The sequence below is a fragment of the Pipistrellus hanaki genome (genome assembly GCF_964339955.1).
Source record: "Pipistrellus hanaki genome assembly, chromosome: 7".
Lineage (NCBI taxonomy): Eukaryota > Metazoa > Chordata > Mammalia > Chiroptera > Vespertilionidae > Pipistrellus > Pipistrellus hanaki.
Window position 1 is genome coordinate 12753967 of NC_140509.1, and position 15685 is coordinate 12769651.

Genomic DNA, 15685 nt, shown 5'->3' on the forward strand with positions numbered 1-15685 from the left:
GTGGAATCAACCGGACCGCAAAAAAGAAAAGAAAAAAGAAACCCGGATGTTTGGCTCAAACTGACTTCCGGAAGCTGGGGACGTGGACTTGGGCGGAGTCTCGCGATATTTAATCTTCCAGGCGGGGACGCGTTGCCTCGGAGACAGAGGAGGGCGAGTAGAACGTACGCGCCGGTGGCAACCTCAGTCACGTGTGCAGAGGGCTCGAAGATGGCGGCAGCGCAGGCGGTGGAAGAAATGCGGAGCCGCGTGGTTCTAGGGGAGTTCGGCGTTCGCAATGTAAGCTTTGTGGCCTTGAGGTCGGGAGGAGAAAAATGAGAGGGGAACGGGAGTGGGGACGGGCTTAGCCTCGCTGCCCCTTCTCGGTCAGACTCGTCTCTTTCCTTTAGGTTCATACCACCGACTTTCCCGGGAACTATTCGGGCTACGATGATGCCTGGGACCAGGACCGCTTTGAGAAGGTGGGTGGAGCTGGACTTGTCGGAGAGAGTATGAGGATCGAGCCTAGTGGTTTGAGCAGCCTGTGCTCAGAAGCTGTTTCTGGGGATTGACTCGGTTCATAAAAGGTTTACTGAGCAATGTGCTCCGTGTACACGTGGTTTCCACCCAGTTCTGCGAACAAGATGTTCAGTCTGGTTGGAGAAGAGCGCGCATAAACAAACGGTTTCAGTGTAACGTGGAAAGCGCCGGCTGATAGCAGTAAGGACGAGGGGGATGGAGTGGGGTGGGGGTATCCCATTCCGCAGAAGCAATCTAGAATGGAAGGGAAGATAGAGGAATGAAAGATTTCGTTAAAGGGATGACATCTACATTGAGCCTAGGATGAGGAGAAACTAAGAAGAGAAGCTAAATTACAGGGGCTGTGTGAGCGGTGCTGTGGGAATGCCCACGCAGTTCATTATTGCTAGAACATAAAGTGGATGGCCTGGCGGCTGTTGCTCAGTTGTTGAGCGTTGACCCATGAACCAAGAGGTCACAGTTCTATTCCAGGTCAGGGCACAGGCCTAGGTTGCAGCCTCATCCCCTCCCTGTAGGGGACGTGCAGGTGACGGCCTATTGATGTGTCTCTCACGGATGTTTCTAACCTTCTCCCTTCCTCTCTAAAAATCAGTAAAAACATATTTTTAAATAAGTATAAAATGGATGGGCATGAGTGGTGGGCAAGATTGAAATGTGTGTTAGGGACTGTAGGTGATAGAGCAAAGAGGATATAAAAGTATGTTTGGTGATTGCATTGATATGGGTGTAAGGGGGGAGTGTAAATGACCTAGTTTGGGGAACTCTGATGAATGGGGACATCATTCATTGATAATAGATTTGGGGATTGATGATGCATTCACTTTCTTGCAAGTAGATAAGTCTATCAGGCTAGAATATATGTTTGAATGAGATGAGAAGTGAGATATTTGGGAGTTGTCAGTACAGATAATTGCTAAGACCAAGTGTGGTTGAGGTCACTTTGGAGGGAAAACTTGGGGAGTAATGTTTACAGTGTAGGTGGAAGGTAGTGAGTGAATTTAGGATTCATCAGAGAAGGAAGAGAACCAAAAGATTGGTGCTCAGAAATCAAGGCACTAGTTTGTAAAAGAAGGGACCTATCAATGCTAAATACACCAGAAAAGGCTAACAAGATACGGCTTTAGTGTCAACTGGACTAAGCAGTATGGAAGCATGTTTTCTAGAAAAGTCTCTCTGGATGGTCTGGCTGAAAGCCATAGTGCAGACACACACAGAAACAGCTGGTGTCCTTTGATAGATGATTGGATAAAGAAGAGGTGGTACAGCCCAGCTGGTATGGCTCAGTGGTTAAGCATTGGCCTGTGAACCAGGAGGTTATGGTTCAATTCCTGGTCAGGGCACATGCCAGGGTTGTGGACTGTATCCCCCACAGGGGGCGTGCAAGAAGTAGCAGAACAGTGATTTCTTCTCATCATTGATGTTTCTCTCCTGACTGAAAGTAGCAAATGAACAAACAAGAAAAATAAAACTCATAGGTACTGATAATATGGTGGCTACCAGAGGGAAGGGGTGTGTGTGTATGAGGATAGTAAAAGGTAAAGGGGGACAAATATATGGTGATAGAAGATGACTTGGGTGGTGGGTTCACAATGCAATATACAGATCATGTATCCAAGAGTGTACACTTGAAACCTATATGATCTTACTAACCCATGTTACCCCAATAGATTAAAAAAACAAAAAACAAAGAATTAGGGGAGAGCTCTAGCCAGTATGGCTCAGTGGATAGAGCATTGGCCTTTGGATTGAAAGGTCCTGGGTTCAGTTCCGGTCAAGGGCACATGCCTGGGTTGTGGGCTCAATCCCCAGTGGGGGGTATGCAGGAGGCAGTCCAATGATGCTCATTGATATTTCTCTCTCCCTTTCCCTTCCTCTCTGAAATCAATAAAAAAAAATTTTTTTTAATTGGGGGAGAAAGGAACATCTAAAAGAATGTTAATACTTTAAGGGGAAGGTATTGACTATACGGAGAGCAAGATTCATTTAGTGTTTTTTTTGTGTGTTTGTTTTTAGAATTTCCGTGTGGATGTGGTACACATGGATGAAAATGAACTGGAGTTTGACATGGTGGGAATTGATGCAGCCATTGCCAATGCTTTTCGGCGTATTCTATTAGCTGAGGTATTGGTGGGCCTGGTGGCAGGGGTGAGGTGTGTGGGGAGATCTTGCTATTATCTCGCTTGAAGAATTGTCTTAAGGCTTAGTTTTCCTGAAATTCTGCTGAGCATTTCTCCTGCTCATGTATAAATTTTTCATCAAGCATTTTTACAGGAAGAGGCCTTTCTCTAACTATGTCGGCTGTCAGGGAGTTTATGTCTTGATAGGTGATGCCGTTTTGTTGGGCAGGTGCCAACCATGGCTGTGGAAAAGGTCCTGGTGTACAACAACACATCCATTGTCCAGGACGAGATCCTCGCTCATCGCTTGGGGCTCATTCCCATTCATGCGGATCCCCGTCTTTTTGAATATCGGAACCAAGGTGAGGGCTTGAGAAAATGAAATTGTGGGAGAAGGGGAGTAACTATTTTTCTGCAGAGTAGATTCTGAAATCAGACTGCCTGTGTTCAAATCCTGGATTGACTATACTAAACCTTTGGTACATTAGTGTTATCTGTGATTGCCTTGATTTTAATGAATACGTTGAGTATTCGGGATCGGTTTGGCTCAGTGGATAGAGCGTCGGCCTGCGGAGTGAAAGGTCCCGGGTTCGATTCCGGTCAGGGGAATGTATCTTGGTTGTGGGCACATCCCTAGTAGGGGGTGTGCAGGAGGCAGCTGATCGATTATTCTCTCATCGATGTTTCTAACTCTCTATCCCTCTCTCTTTCTGTGAAAAATCAATAAAATATATTAAGAAAAATATGTTGAGTATTAAATGAGAAATATAACGCACTCAGTATGGTGCCTGGCACTCAAATGTGCACTAGTCCTTTGAGAGCTGCCACCTCCCTCTTCATGCAGGAGACGAAGAAGGCACAGAAATAGACACACTGCAGTTTCGGCTTCAAGTCAGGTGTACTCGGAACCCCCATGCTGCGAAAGATTCCTCTGACCCCAATGAACTCTATGTGAACCACAAAGGTGAGGATTGGTGGTGTGACAGAGAGGGCCTACCTGTTGGGTGCCAACTTTAGGAACTCGGGTCTTTTGATGTGCTTCTTCTTCTAGTGTACACCAGGCACATGACATGGGTTCCCCTGGGGAACCAGGCTGACCTCTTCCCGGAGGGCACCATCCGACCAGTGCATGACGACATCCTCATCGCTCAGCTGCGGCCTGGCCAGGAGATTGACCTGCTCATGCACTGTGTCAAGGGCGTTGGTGAGAACCCCATGAGCTGCCCTGGGAGGAAGGTAGTTTGAATACAGTGGGGTGAGGCGTGGCTAAGGGACTCGGCTAAGATGTCACCAACAGGCTTTGGGAATGTCAAGAAGGGTTTTCCCACATGCTCTGATTTCCTTCCAGGTAAAGATCATGCCAAGTTTTCACCTGTGGCAACAGCCAGTTACAGGCTCCTGCCGGACATCACACTGTTGGAGCCCGTGGAAGGGGAGGCAGCTGAAGAGCTGAGCCGGTGCTTCTCACCTGGTGTGATCGAGGTGCATGAAGTCCAAGGTATATGGTTTTTGGGCTGCTGTTCAGGTCAGGGCTTAAGGTATATTTTCTTTGAAAGTAGCAGAGAGAATGAAAGTTCTGGGCTCATGTGTTGATAACATGGTTTGTTTCCATTAGGTAAAAAAGTGGCCAGAGTTGCCAATCCCCGGCTAGATACCTTCAGCAGGGAAGTCTTCCGGAATGAGAAGCTAAAGAAGGTTGTGCGGCTTGCTCGGGTTCGGGACCATTATATCTGTGAGTATCCAGTTTGCAGGGAGTGATGGGGGACAGCTCTTTGGTGTTACAGCTTCCTTGCAGAGTTCAGATGTAAAATCTAGCAAGCAGTCTAGGCTAACCTGTCTCTTTGGTTCCCAGTCTCTGTTGAGTCTACGGGGGTATTACCACCTGATGTGCTGGTGAGCGAAGCCATCAAGGTACTGATGGGCAAGTGCCGGCGGTTCTTGGATGAACTAGATGCAGTTCAGATGGACTGAGGCTTGCAGACTTACTAGCATGACTCGGCTTGGACGCTCCTGAGGCACGCTGACGATTTTGGGTTCTGACCTGTTGCCACAGGACTGCTGTGGAGAGCCTAATGTGACTGGGACAATTCCAGCTTCATTTTAGTAAATACATTTTGTTAAATGTGTCACAAAATGCGACCTTTATGCCTTTATAAGGCCTCCATGTAAATAAATTCACATCCAAACAAAACGTGTTTTGTCTGAGATCACTTCTCCAGGTTTGGTTCACAAATATGGCGCCTCAGTTCAAATAGGTTTGGCGTTATCAGCATACTGGTCTTAGATGTCATTGCAGGTTAGGGCCAACAAGGCCTACATGAGAAACACGAAACTGAGGTGTTTTCTGGGGACAGTCAGAAAATACTGTATGCCATTTAACGTACCTCTTGGATACTAGAGGAAATGGCTGATAGAAAAAAGGGTGGTCCTTAGCAGACAAGTTACATTGCTGTCAGCCACATGAGTGCCTGGCCAGTGTGGCTCAGCAGTTGAGAGTAGACTCAGGAACTATGAGGTCACTGGCTCGATCCCCAGTAGGGGGCATGCAGGAAGCAGCTAATCAATGATTCTCTCTCATTGATGTTTCTATCTTTTTTCCTCTTCCTTTCTGAAAGCAATACAAATATATATATATAAACACAGGATGCATATCAATTCCCTTTGGACTATGAGACAGGTCCAGAGCCACCAATGACAGCACTGGGAGCGGTATGGGCTGCCTGGTCTACATTTGTCAGGGATAGAAATCTCTTTCTAGCCTGACAGAGCATGTCCATCAGTTCTTCCTGTTCACTCTTACGAAACAGTGACCCTGAAGTATGTCACTAGGTTGAAACAGACAGATGGGGCTTTCTGTATGAAATTGAGATTTTTACTGACATGCAGATGTGCTTTAGAGTTATGTTTCTACAAAAAGGTTCTATAAACAATAGAAAACTTCTAGCATGAAGTCACAAGATGTTAAAAATAGTACAACACAATAAATACAACTATGCCCTCCATAGCCCCGATGACAGAGGAATAGACAGCTAACAAGTTTGGAGGGAACCATGCTTTGAGATGGCCTTCACAGTTGACAAGCCCAGAGTACCACCCCTGGGATGTGGGACAAGAATGTGCCATAGAAACAGCTATACCAGACACCAAGTCCTGTTTCCCCAGTTTTTCTCTTCCTGAACCTATCCTGCCTGAGGACCAGCACCAGCTAAAAGCTGGAGGTTTAGCCCACACTGCTCCACTCAGTCCTCACGGAAACCCTCATCAGTGGATTGATGACAGCCCTCTGTCTTTTTGCAGGACACACACTATATAGTTTCTGTATGGAGTATGCTTGTCTATGGCCAGCAATTACCTCAAGACTAGGGTCCTGTATCTATGTATCCTATGCTTAGAGGGCCATCCTATGATCTCTAGGATGGACTGGAGACTCACAATAGGAAGGCATATTTCCTTTTGGAAATGGCCCATGAGAGAAGTGGCCAGGGACCTGAAAGGCCATGAGATTTTTGAAGGCACCTGGACTCAGCTAGTCCTACGAAAGACCAGTGGCTTTGCTAGCTTCTTGTCACAGATGTAGCCTAGTTGGTCTGGAGTATCCTTAGATGCCAATGGCATCATGTGACACTAGCTAGGGTACTGAGGCTCTTGTGCCTGAGTAGACCCTGGTGCTGGGGAAACCACACTGAAAGGTCATTCAAGGAAGGGCATGTGTGAGCTCTAAGGGGAATGTTAGCACTACTGATGCTGACCCAGCCCCGGTCCCTGAAGGTACTCTTGATACACTTGGACGCATCCAGGGCTTAGCACTAGCCTATACCATGGATCCCATCAGCTGACCAGATTCTTGCTCAGACAGTGAGGGAACTGGCCAAATTCAGCACTCAGCACCTGACCCACACATGCCCCTCGGGGAGGGGAAGTCTTTAGCCCAGCAGCTTGGGGGCTCGGTGGGACTTGTGGTGGTCCAGGAGAACCTGGACGAGTCGTTCAGGGCTAAGCCCTTGCCACAAGGTTGGCTAGTTGCAGTGTTGGGTATAGCACCCCTAGTTTCCACTCTGCACATGTGTATGGCTGCCTGGGGGCGGGAGAGTTTGGGGAGAAGGGCTGCTCTGCTCTAGCTTTTCTCTCTTGGAAAAGCCAAAACTCCAAGTAGAATGGGAGATACCTGGGAGGTCTAGACAGCTTGGTGTAAGCCCTAACTCCCTTTTTGGACTTCTGTATAATTACTTCTAGCCCTGCACAGGGCCCACTCTCCAGCTCCAGACCTGGGTCTCTCCAGGCTGACCATGGTGGTGAGGTGGCAGTGGAGAGGGGCCTAGAGATTAGCTACAAAGGAGAAGAAGAGATGACAATAAAGGCCAAGGAAGGATGCCCAAAAGCTTGATTCACGGTTCAAAGATGGTGGCCAGGCCGCCTTCCTCTTTGTCTAGCACCTCCGTCTCCAACACTGGCTTTGTTTTTTTGAAAAGTGATGGAAGATTCTTAATGTGAACTTCTTTCCGGAACTGCTCTCCCAAGGGTTTCTGTGGAAAACAAACGAGAAAGAACTAATGCTGGACCCTGACAGTGGGTTGTTTTAAAGGTAATCTCACCAGAATGGTCAATGAATACAGCTGGTTTCTGAACACATCGTCTAAGACCGCAAGGTGTTTGGGAGCACAAAGGAAGGTGCATGACCTACCCCAATACAACCAGCAATGAGGCGTTTGAATTGGTCCTTCCTGCGCTTGTCAGCAACTTTCTGCAGAGACGGGTTCAAAAGCTTGCAGTCAAACTGGTCCAGAGAGTCTTTCTGTATGTCAGGGATCTGCTCCATAACACTTCTTATCTCCAGGTACCTGGGACGCTGAGAAGTAAGGATAAACCCACTAAATGGAGTAGGTTTGGGCACTGCCACTTTCCCCATGCAGCACTAGCAACTAGGCAGCTGCCTACGTTTAGAGTATGGCCTGGCTGTGAAGGATGAAGCCGGCTGTCCTGCCCAACTCACCAGCGCCTCGTAGATCTGAAAAGCCAGGTGCACCAGTGAAGCCATGCAGCCTTCATGCTGCCCGTGCGTCTGCAAGCCCTTCAGCACGCTGCTGAAAAGCCATGTCACAGCATCTGCGAGCAGTGTCCCTGTCAGCACCTGGGGAGACAGCTCTATTGAGGGCCAAAGTGGGACTATGAAGGCCCCAGCACCCCAATTCTTCCAAATGAGTCAGTGAATCCTTATGACCCAAACCTTTCAAGAAGGAGCAAATAACCATACTTGTTTGAGAAGGGGCCAGCACAGCTGTGTAGTCGTCCTCTGGCAGGACAGAGTATCCCTCCAGGCCAGGGAGTTGAAGGCTGTAATTAATAGCGCCGTACAAACATCCTAATGGAAAGGATGAAAGATTACAACGGGAAAGTAAGCACAACTTTCTCTGAGTATTATGTATCAGGAGCTGGAGTTTTAATAGTAGGTAGGCAGGAAAATGATAAGAGAAATTAGCTTATTTCCTCTCTATGTAAATTAGGCAGTCAAAAAGAAAAAACAACCACTATAGAAGAGGAAACCTATGAACAGGAAGGAGACAGAGCTCCGGCCTGCTGCTGAGTTTTTCTGAGAGCCTTTGCCCATATCAGTAAGGGAGACATGGCCTTCAGCTCTTCCCACTCTTTTCTCGAACTTTAGGAACTAGAACTTAACTCATATAAAGGAGTATTACCCTCAAAACTTTTCTGAAGGCATCACAGAGTGAGAATAGTGGAAGCTGGCTCCACAGCTGGAAAAGGAGAAACATCACCTTGCCCTCCACCCACCTCGTGCTTCATTAGGCATTTGCCCAGGTCTGTAAGCTCTGCCATGGCCGAGGGGGTTACCTCTGTGGCCATCATCTCTTCATCTGTAAGCAGAGAGCAGAATGTTAACTCCAGCCTTTCAGAACAGAGCAGACTCTCCTGTCCTGACGGAAGCTCACAGAACACAGGAGAGTTCAGTATCTGGGCTGCCTGGCGGCTGAGTAGCACTGGATGGCCCCCAAGCCTCATGAAAGGGTATAGAAGCCACTGCCCCTGGCAGATCTAGAGATGCATCTAACTGTACATTTGGGAAACAGTGGGAAATGAGATTTTCTGGACTGTTACTAAAAAGCTGCCACGGGTGAGGAACTTTTGTCACTGAAGGAATATATGAAGATCTATTGTAGTGGACACTAATTTAGTTACTGGAGATATCACAGGAATAGCACAAACTCCCTTCCCTGATGGGAGCTGACATTCTAATGAGAGATACAAATAATAAATGAATTCATAAATAATACATGACATCATAAAAAAACAACAACAAAAGTAACATCAGGTAGTGATAAGTGCCCTGGAGAAAAATAGAGCAGAGGATGTCCTAATTGGTTTGGCTAAGTGGATAGAGCATTGGCCCGAGGGCTGAAGGATCCCGAGTTCAATTCCTGTCAAGGGCATGTACCTCGGGTGCAGGCTCGATTCAAGGCCCTCTTCGGGCACGTGTGGGAGGAAACCAATTGATGTGTCTCTCACATCAATGTTTCTGTCTCACCCCTCCCCTTCCACTCTCTCTAAAAATCAATGGAAGCCCGGCCAGCGTGGCTCACTGGTTAGGTGTGGACCTATGAACCAGGTTACAGTTTAATTCCCAATCAGGGCACATGCCTGGGTTGCCAACTTGATCCCCCGTGGAAGACGTGCAAGAGGCAGCCGATCGATGTTTCTCTCTCATTGATGTTTCTTCTATTTCTCTATCCCTTTCTCCTCCCTTCCTCTCTCTAAAATCAATAAAATATATATTTTATTTTTTTTATTTTTTTAAATATATTTTATTGATTTTGTACAGAGAGGAAGGGAGAGAGATACAGAGCTAGAAACAGCGATGAGAGAGAATCATCGACCAGCTGCCTCCTGCACACCCCCTACCGGGGATATGCCCGCAACCAAGGCACATGCCCCTGACCGGAATCGAACCCGGGATCCTTCAGTCCCAAAGCTGACGCTCTACCCATTGAGCCAAACCGGTTTCGGCTAAAGTTCTTTTGAATTCAAATTCCTTGATAAGGACTGCAACAAATATATATTTTAAAATAAATAAATATCAATAGAAAAATATCCTTGGGTGAGGATTAACAGCAAAATGAAAAAATAGAGCAGAGAATATAGCATGGTTGGAGTTGCTATTTTTGGTAAGTTGGTCATGGAAGATCTATTGGAGGTAACATTTGAGCAGAGACCCAAATGAAACAAGGGAACAGGCAATGCATATAATTGGGAGGAAAAATTATTCTGGAGGAAACAGCCAGTGCAAGGGCTCTGAGATGCAGTATAGTTTGGAGGAATATACAGCAAGGAGGCCAGCAGAGATGAAATCTAGATGTACAATATCTCATCCACATTAGGGGAGAGTTTCTTCCAGAACTGACAGGGCTACAGAAGGGACAATATTTAGGAGCCTAGTAGTCCTCTCTAAGGGCCATGCAACAGACTCACCATCTCCATCTGCGGGGGGAGCAGTACTGTGGTCAGCACCTTTTTTGGAAACACAGCATACCGCTAAAGCAAGAAAGCAGGGTTACTGGCTTGTTACCACCGGACAACAGCCATCTCAGGCCAATAGATCCCAAACTGTCTCTGGGCAGATGAGGAGGGGAAGAGATGGGGCACAGTCCAGGAACATCAGCTTCATCAGCAGAAATGAAGGCATTTGACCAGACTTCTGATCCCTCTTCAAGTTAGAGTAACTGGAGGGAAATTACAGATTCTCTGAGACTAAGTGACTAGGAGAGGATACCTGATACATCTTTGGTCTACGATGTATCACAAACGAAATGACCAAAAAAATAAAAATTAACCACCTTTGTTTCCAAGGATTAAAAATGTTCCCTTATTTGGACAAAGCTAGAAGTTATTCCTACCATTAATCTGAATTTCTCCTGCTATTTTAGACCATTTTCTGATATTTTGGCCTTAGTATGTACAAATATAATTGTTTGCCCTTCATAAAATGTCCAGAGATTGATTTAAGGACTACCTTGTTTCTACTTAATTATTTCTCATCAAACTGTTAGTATAGCTGCAAACATGCCTTAATGGGGTTGGGTGGGTGACCAGTTCTTTCTCCAGAAAAATTCTTCTCTAGTCCCCTGGTTCCCAGATGCCACTTACTGATTAGGTCCATGACTTCTCGGGTTAACATCCTCACCAGTTGCTCCTCTAGCATCTCTTGAGACTCTGGGTTTTCCTCTGCAGTCTCATCTTCTCCACTACAGAACACCAGAGGGCCAAGATTCCATGAAGTGCAAAAAAGGGAAGAACAAGAAAAGCAGTGACCCTAACTAAACTGTGCCCTGTTCCTTCTCCTGGCGTGCTTCCGGTCTACATTCCATGCAAATGTTGGGAATGGACAGCAATGATCCACTGAGGAACATGACTTGTGACTACATCCAGTTGGCAGAGTACTGGATCAAAATCCTAAGTGGCTAAGATGGCTCAGCATTCTCCTAAGGCAGGTGAAGGTACCAACTATGCAGTCTGAATCTTATCCGAGTCTGCCTAAAGGTCACGGGCAAGCCACCATCATTCCTCTAGGCTGAGAGTGACTATCACCCACTGTTGTTCCAGCCCAGAGACAGCGGAAACCGCCTCTCCCCTCTGATCTTCCCCCTCCCCAGCGTGGTTCCAGCTCATCCACCAAGGAGAAGAGATGCTCCTCACCACAGCAGGCTCCTCTGGTTGATGACTTGCCATTTTTGGGAAAGCCTCTGGGAAAACAAAAAGGAAGTGCTAGCACCGTGTAGAAGGTGGGAACAGATAATATCTAAAGTCTACTTCATGATTAAAATTAGCCAAGGATGATTGCAGGCATCAAAGACAGAACCTTGGGAGGCCCACAGGCTAAAAAACCAGGTATGGTTTCTATAACCTCTCACACCCCTAACAAGGGCAGCTAATTACACATATTTGCTTGGAAAGGATCAATAATTTAGAATTCCCGAGTCACTCTGAACATCTGTTCTCCACCCAGCTGGTTCCCTTGCTTAATTCCAGAGTCAGAGAAACAGAACCAGGGGAGGCACTCCTTTGATCACCTTTCCTCAGGTAACAGGAAGTTAGGAGCAGAAGCCAACTCTGTAGGTGCTTTGTGGCAATTAAACCAGTTTAGTTCTTGGGGGGCTGCTTAATCCACTGTAGCAAAGACGAGCTGGTTGCACAGACCTCCTGGCAAAGCTAGGAACCAACACTTTCAGAAGCTCCTGACTTGCAAGACTCATGAGAGGCCACGCACCATTCCTAACCCATCTCTTACCATGTGGAGGTAGGTGAAAAGAGGTCCGAGGATGGGAGACACCAGGGCTTCATAGTGCTCTGGGGGACAGAAGAGCACCAGAGGCTTCACAAAGACCCATGCCACAGCGGGTTAAGAAGTTTTAGTACATGAGCACATGCCCTTCTCATTCTAGAGCTCCCCTTGTGTCAGGCAACAGGTCGAATCCTTGGGCAGAGGCAACCGACAAAGGATTTGCAAGATGCCAAGAACATCCTGTGCTCATCTTCAAGCCCTTTTCTGAAAATCCTGCACTGCATGGATACTCATTTCCATTATATGTTCAGTTTCACTATCCTTTCTACCAGGCTGCATGTTATAGGCACTGGGTTGTCTGAAAGTAGGGCAGAAAATAGGAGGGACATTCTTGTAATAAACTCTCCTTCACTATTCTCCTTATAATGCAGGGGGAAAAAGATACTAAACAAGGAAGAATCCAAATGACAATGAAATATGAGAGTGCAATTTCAAAGAGGAAGCACCTGACAAAATATGCAAAAAGGATGAAAGTGGGATGGTAGCCCTAGCTGGTTTGGCTCAGTGGATAGAGGGTCAGCCTGCAGACTGAAGGGTCATGGGTTTGATTCCGGCCAAGGGCACATGCCCAGGTTGCTGGCTCGATCCCCTGTATGGGGCATGCAGGAGGTAGCCAATTGATGATTCTCTCTAATCACTGATTTTTCTGTTTCTCTCCCCCTTTCCCTTACTCTCTGGGGGAAAAAAAAAAAAAGTGGCATGGTAAGGATTTGTGCCCAGCAACGAGCTTTCAAGGCCCCCTGGACTGCCTTCCCGTTATTTACTTCAATCTTCTTGTCCTTAATTTTTTTCTTCAATCCTCAAGAAAAACATATCTATATATATAAAAGACTAAGTGACTGACCATATGTCTGACCGACCGACTGTTACATATGATGCGCACTGGTAATTTAAAAATAAGCGTTGACTTGGGCATGTGCAATACATATAAAGCTCTTGCAGGAGCCAATCACATGTGTGTATTTTGATCTGTCATTGTCGATCATGAATTTGGTTGACACTTCTATTATAGAGAAAGGGCAAATGGTGATATTAAAATATTTCTTCTAATTAATTTCCTTTCAATGTGCACGAATCTGTGCACCAGGCCACTAGTGTGTGTGTGTGTGTGTATTATTATTATTATTATTTTTGGTTGTTGTTGTTATTAATCCTCACCCAATGATATTTTCCCATTGATTTCTAGAGAGAATGGAAGAGGGAAAAATAGAAACATCGATATGAGAGAAACACATCAATTGGTTGCCTTCTGCATGCACCCTGACCAGGGCCCGGGTGGGGAGGAGCCTGCAACAAAGTACATGCTCTTGACCAGAAATGAACCTAGGACCCTTTGGTCTGCATGCTGATGCTCTACCATTGAGCCAAACTGGCTAGGGCACTGAAGGATATTTTTATTGATTTTAGAGAAAGAGGAAGGGAGAAGGTGAGGGACTGACAGGAAGGGAGGAAGGGAGAGAGAAACATTGATTGGTTGCCTCCCATATGTGCCCTGACCAGGGATCAAATCTGAAACCTAGGTATGTGCCAAGTGGGAATCGAACCTGCAACTTTTTTGGTGAACGGGATGATGCTCAACCGAGCCACCCAGCTGGACAATCTTCCTGTCCTTTTAACATGGTTATTATAAACTTAGATATATGATCCCATCTATTCCATGCAGCTCAGCTCTGCCTCCTCTGGTGCCTATGTACTGTTTCTGCATTCAATCTTCTGGGATAGCTAGGGACTTGGAAAGGATATGAAGCATGGGTCTGAGTCGGTAGTCAGGAATATTGTTCAAATTGACGAAGGCTGAGTTGAGGAGCTGGGCAGCCAGGTGCTCCACGGTGTAAAAGTCCTGCTGCATGGAAGGGCCTGCCTTCCCCAGGATATGGAAACTGTAAGGGAAATAATAGGCAATGACACATTCAACATCTGTCACTGCCAGCCCCAACTGCCCTGGGATATCTCTGTGCCATGGATTTTTGGCATAAAGACTTCTAGTCTACAATAAGACTTTTCAGCTAGAAAAGCAATTATATTTACTCTTTAAGAGAAATTTAATGTAATTAATATATTTTGAAGATGTGGACTTAATCTTTTATCAAAAGTGAAAATAACACCCCTTTTCTCCCACTATTAAGGAAACTTCTTGATAGCAGATTCAGTATCTTTTGTAAGTCGGTTGTTGGTATCCTTTGGTACCCAAGACCAACAGTAGCCTTCATTATTTCCTAATACAGATTTACGATGGAGAACCTCGTTAGCTTGGTTGATTAGAGCTCTGGGTTAGTGAGGCCAGGGCTGAGGCTATGGCAGTCTTACCTCCCTGTCCCACAACTAGCACCTGAAAGCAAAATCTGGCCAGCCACTCCCAGTATCCCATAAAAAGCAGGCTTTGGGTCATGAGGGGTCTGAGAAAATACATCCCTATCACTATATCTTCTGCTTTGGTCTCATTTTATGTATAAGAAACAGACATGGTGGACATAAACGATCGAGTCACAGCTAGGACTGTGGCACTTATGACAACTATAAAAAAGCAAATGTAAGAAAACTGTTCATTTTGACTTGACACGAGTTAGTTCCTTGTCAAAATTTTGCCTCATCTTACGTGACTCTAATTCTAGCTCAAAAGTCCAACCCATAGCCATTCCTATATAACGTATCTAGGAAGAGAATGGGGAGGGTGCATTGGTTCATTACCAGTTCTCATAGAGGGTGGAGAAGAAACGCTGCATTCTTTCCAAGGCCGTTTTGTAAACAGGAGAGTCATTCAGTTCCAAGAGAGGCTGAGGTAATCCTACAGAGAAACACAGGTCAGGTACAGGTTGCTCCACTGCCAAGTCTCAACTTACCAACATGCGATCACAGGCAGATGTGGTTTGGGGGTGGGAGGACGAGGAGTGTTATAAATGCCAAGCAGCTGGCCAAGTCTTCTACCAGCTGGAAGTGCCAAGAGCTCTACTGTCTTGGTCGGAAAAGATGAAAGCTCTTTAAGTACCCAGGGCTTGGGTTTCTCCAGATGGGATTTGTATCAAAACATACAATGATAGCTCAAAATACTCTCTCTATAAGGAAGTGGGGCCTCCCTTTTTAAGTTTGGAACCTTTTTTTTCAAGCAAAATTTTATGCAAAGCCAAAGATGTACAACAGATCAAAATGAAAACCACTTACCTCAGTATAGTAATTGCCTTAAAAGAGCTATACGTCTAATCAGAGGTAACTTTATATTTCAAGTCTTGTTCATGGTTGGAAGCTGCTAGAAGGAACTGTTTGTCTATTCTACTATGTTTTGGTTGGTCATATAGTTCTATAGCGGGAGTTCCTGGTTTAATGTGAATAACTAAATGCAAGGGTGTGTGTGTGTGAAGCAGCAACTACGTTTTATAATGGTAAAACATTTCTTGGCAGCTTTATTTTTACTGTTTTATGCAACATGGACCTTAAGTGTAGTGGTGCCAAAGGAAATGGCCCAGGACCATGTAGGCCAGGACAGACATAAGCTCTGGAAAGGCCATCTAACACCCTTCCTTTCATTAACATGCTTACTGGATTGCTTATCCACAGCCAGGCCCAAGGTTATGGCTGGGAACGAAGAGATACTGTGGGGGTAGTGACAAAGCTTTAGAGCCAGCATGAAGCTTCAACGATAGGCACAGGTTTAAACGCTATGGATGTTTCTAGCTCTCAGTTCTAACCATCAAGGCCTTGCTCT

The 15685-nt window shown here is 45.9% G+C and overlaps 2 protein-coding genes across 6 annotated transcripts in view; one reads left to right on the forward strand and one right to left on the reverse strand.

Moving 5' to 3' along the window:
• Window positions 1–73: 73 nt before the first annotated feature.
• POLR1C (RNA polymerase I and III subunit C) lies at window positions 74–4830 on the forward strand. Its single transcript, XM_084889552.1, has 9 exons — window positions 74–279; window positions 390–461; window positions 2533–2640; window positions 2866–2998; window positions 3481–3600; window positions 3688–3840; window positions 3985–4134; window positions 4252–4368; window positions 4489–4830. The coding sequence occupies exons 1-9, from the start codon at window positions 211–213 to the stop codon at window positions 4605–4607; spliced, it is 1041 nt and encodes a 346-aa protein (XP_084745678.1). The 5' UTR covers window positions 74–210; the 3' UTR covers window positions 4608–4830.
• A 656-nt stretch (window positions 4831–5486) lies between these two features.
• XPO5 (exportin 5) overlaps window positions 5487–15685 on the reverse strand; it is a 56647-nt gene continuing 46448 nt past the window's right edge. For 2 of the 5 annotated variants that reach the window (XM_084889544.1, XM_084889542.1), the window contains 11 exons: window positions 14674–14770; window positions 13729–13865; window positions 11932–12029; window positions 11340–11386; window positions 10791–10888; window positions 10116–10178; window positions 8424–8506; window positions 7888–7995; window positions 7627–7764; window positions 7318–7482; window positions 5487–7159 (listed from right to left, as the gene is read on the reverse strand). In XM_084889544.1, the coding sequence (XP_084745670.1) occupies window positions 7022–7159; window positions 7318–7482; window positions 7627–7764; window positions 7888–7995; window positions 8424–8506; window positions 10116–10178; window positions 10791–10888; window positions 11340–11386; window positions 11932–12029; window positions 13729–13865; window positions 14674–14770 (1172 nt within the window). In that variant the 3' untranslated portion in view covers window positions 5487–7021. The remainder of the gene's footprint in view (window positions 7160–7317; window positions 7483–7626; window positions 7765–7887; window positions 7996–8423; window positions 8507–10115; window positions 10179–10790; window positions 10889–11339; window positions 11387–11931; window positions 12030–13728; window positions 13866–14673; window positions 14771–15685) is intronic. The other 3 variants (XR_014795485.1, XM_084889543.1, XR_014795484.1) reach the window with 3 other exon arrangements.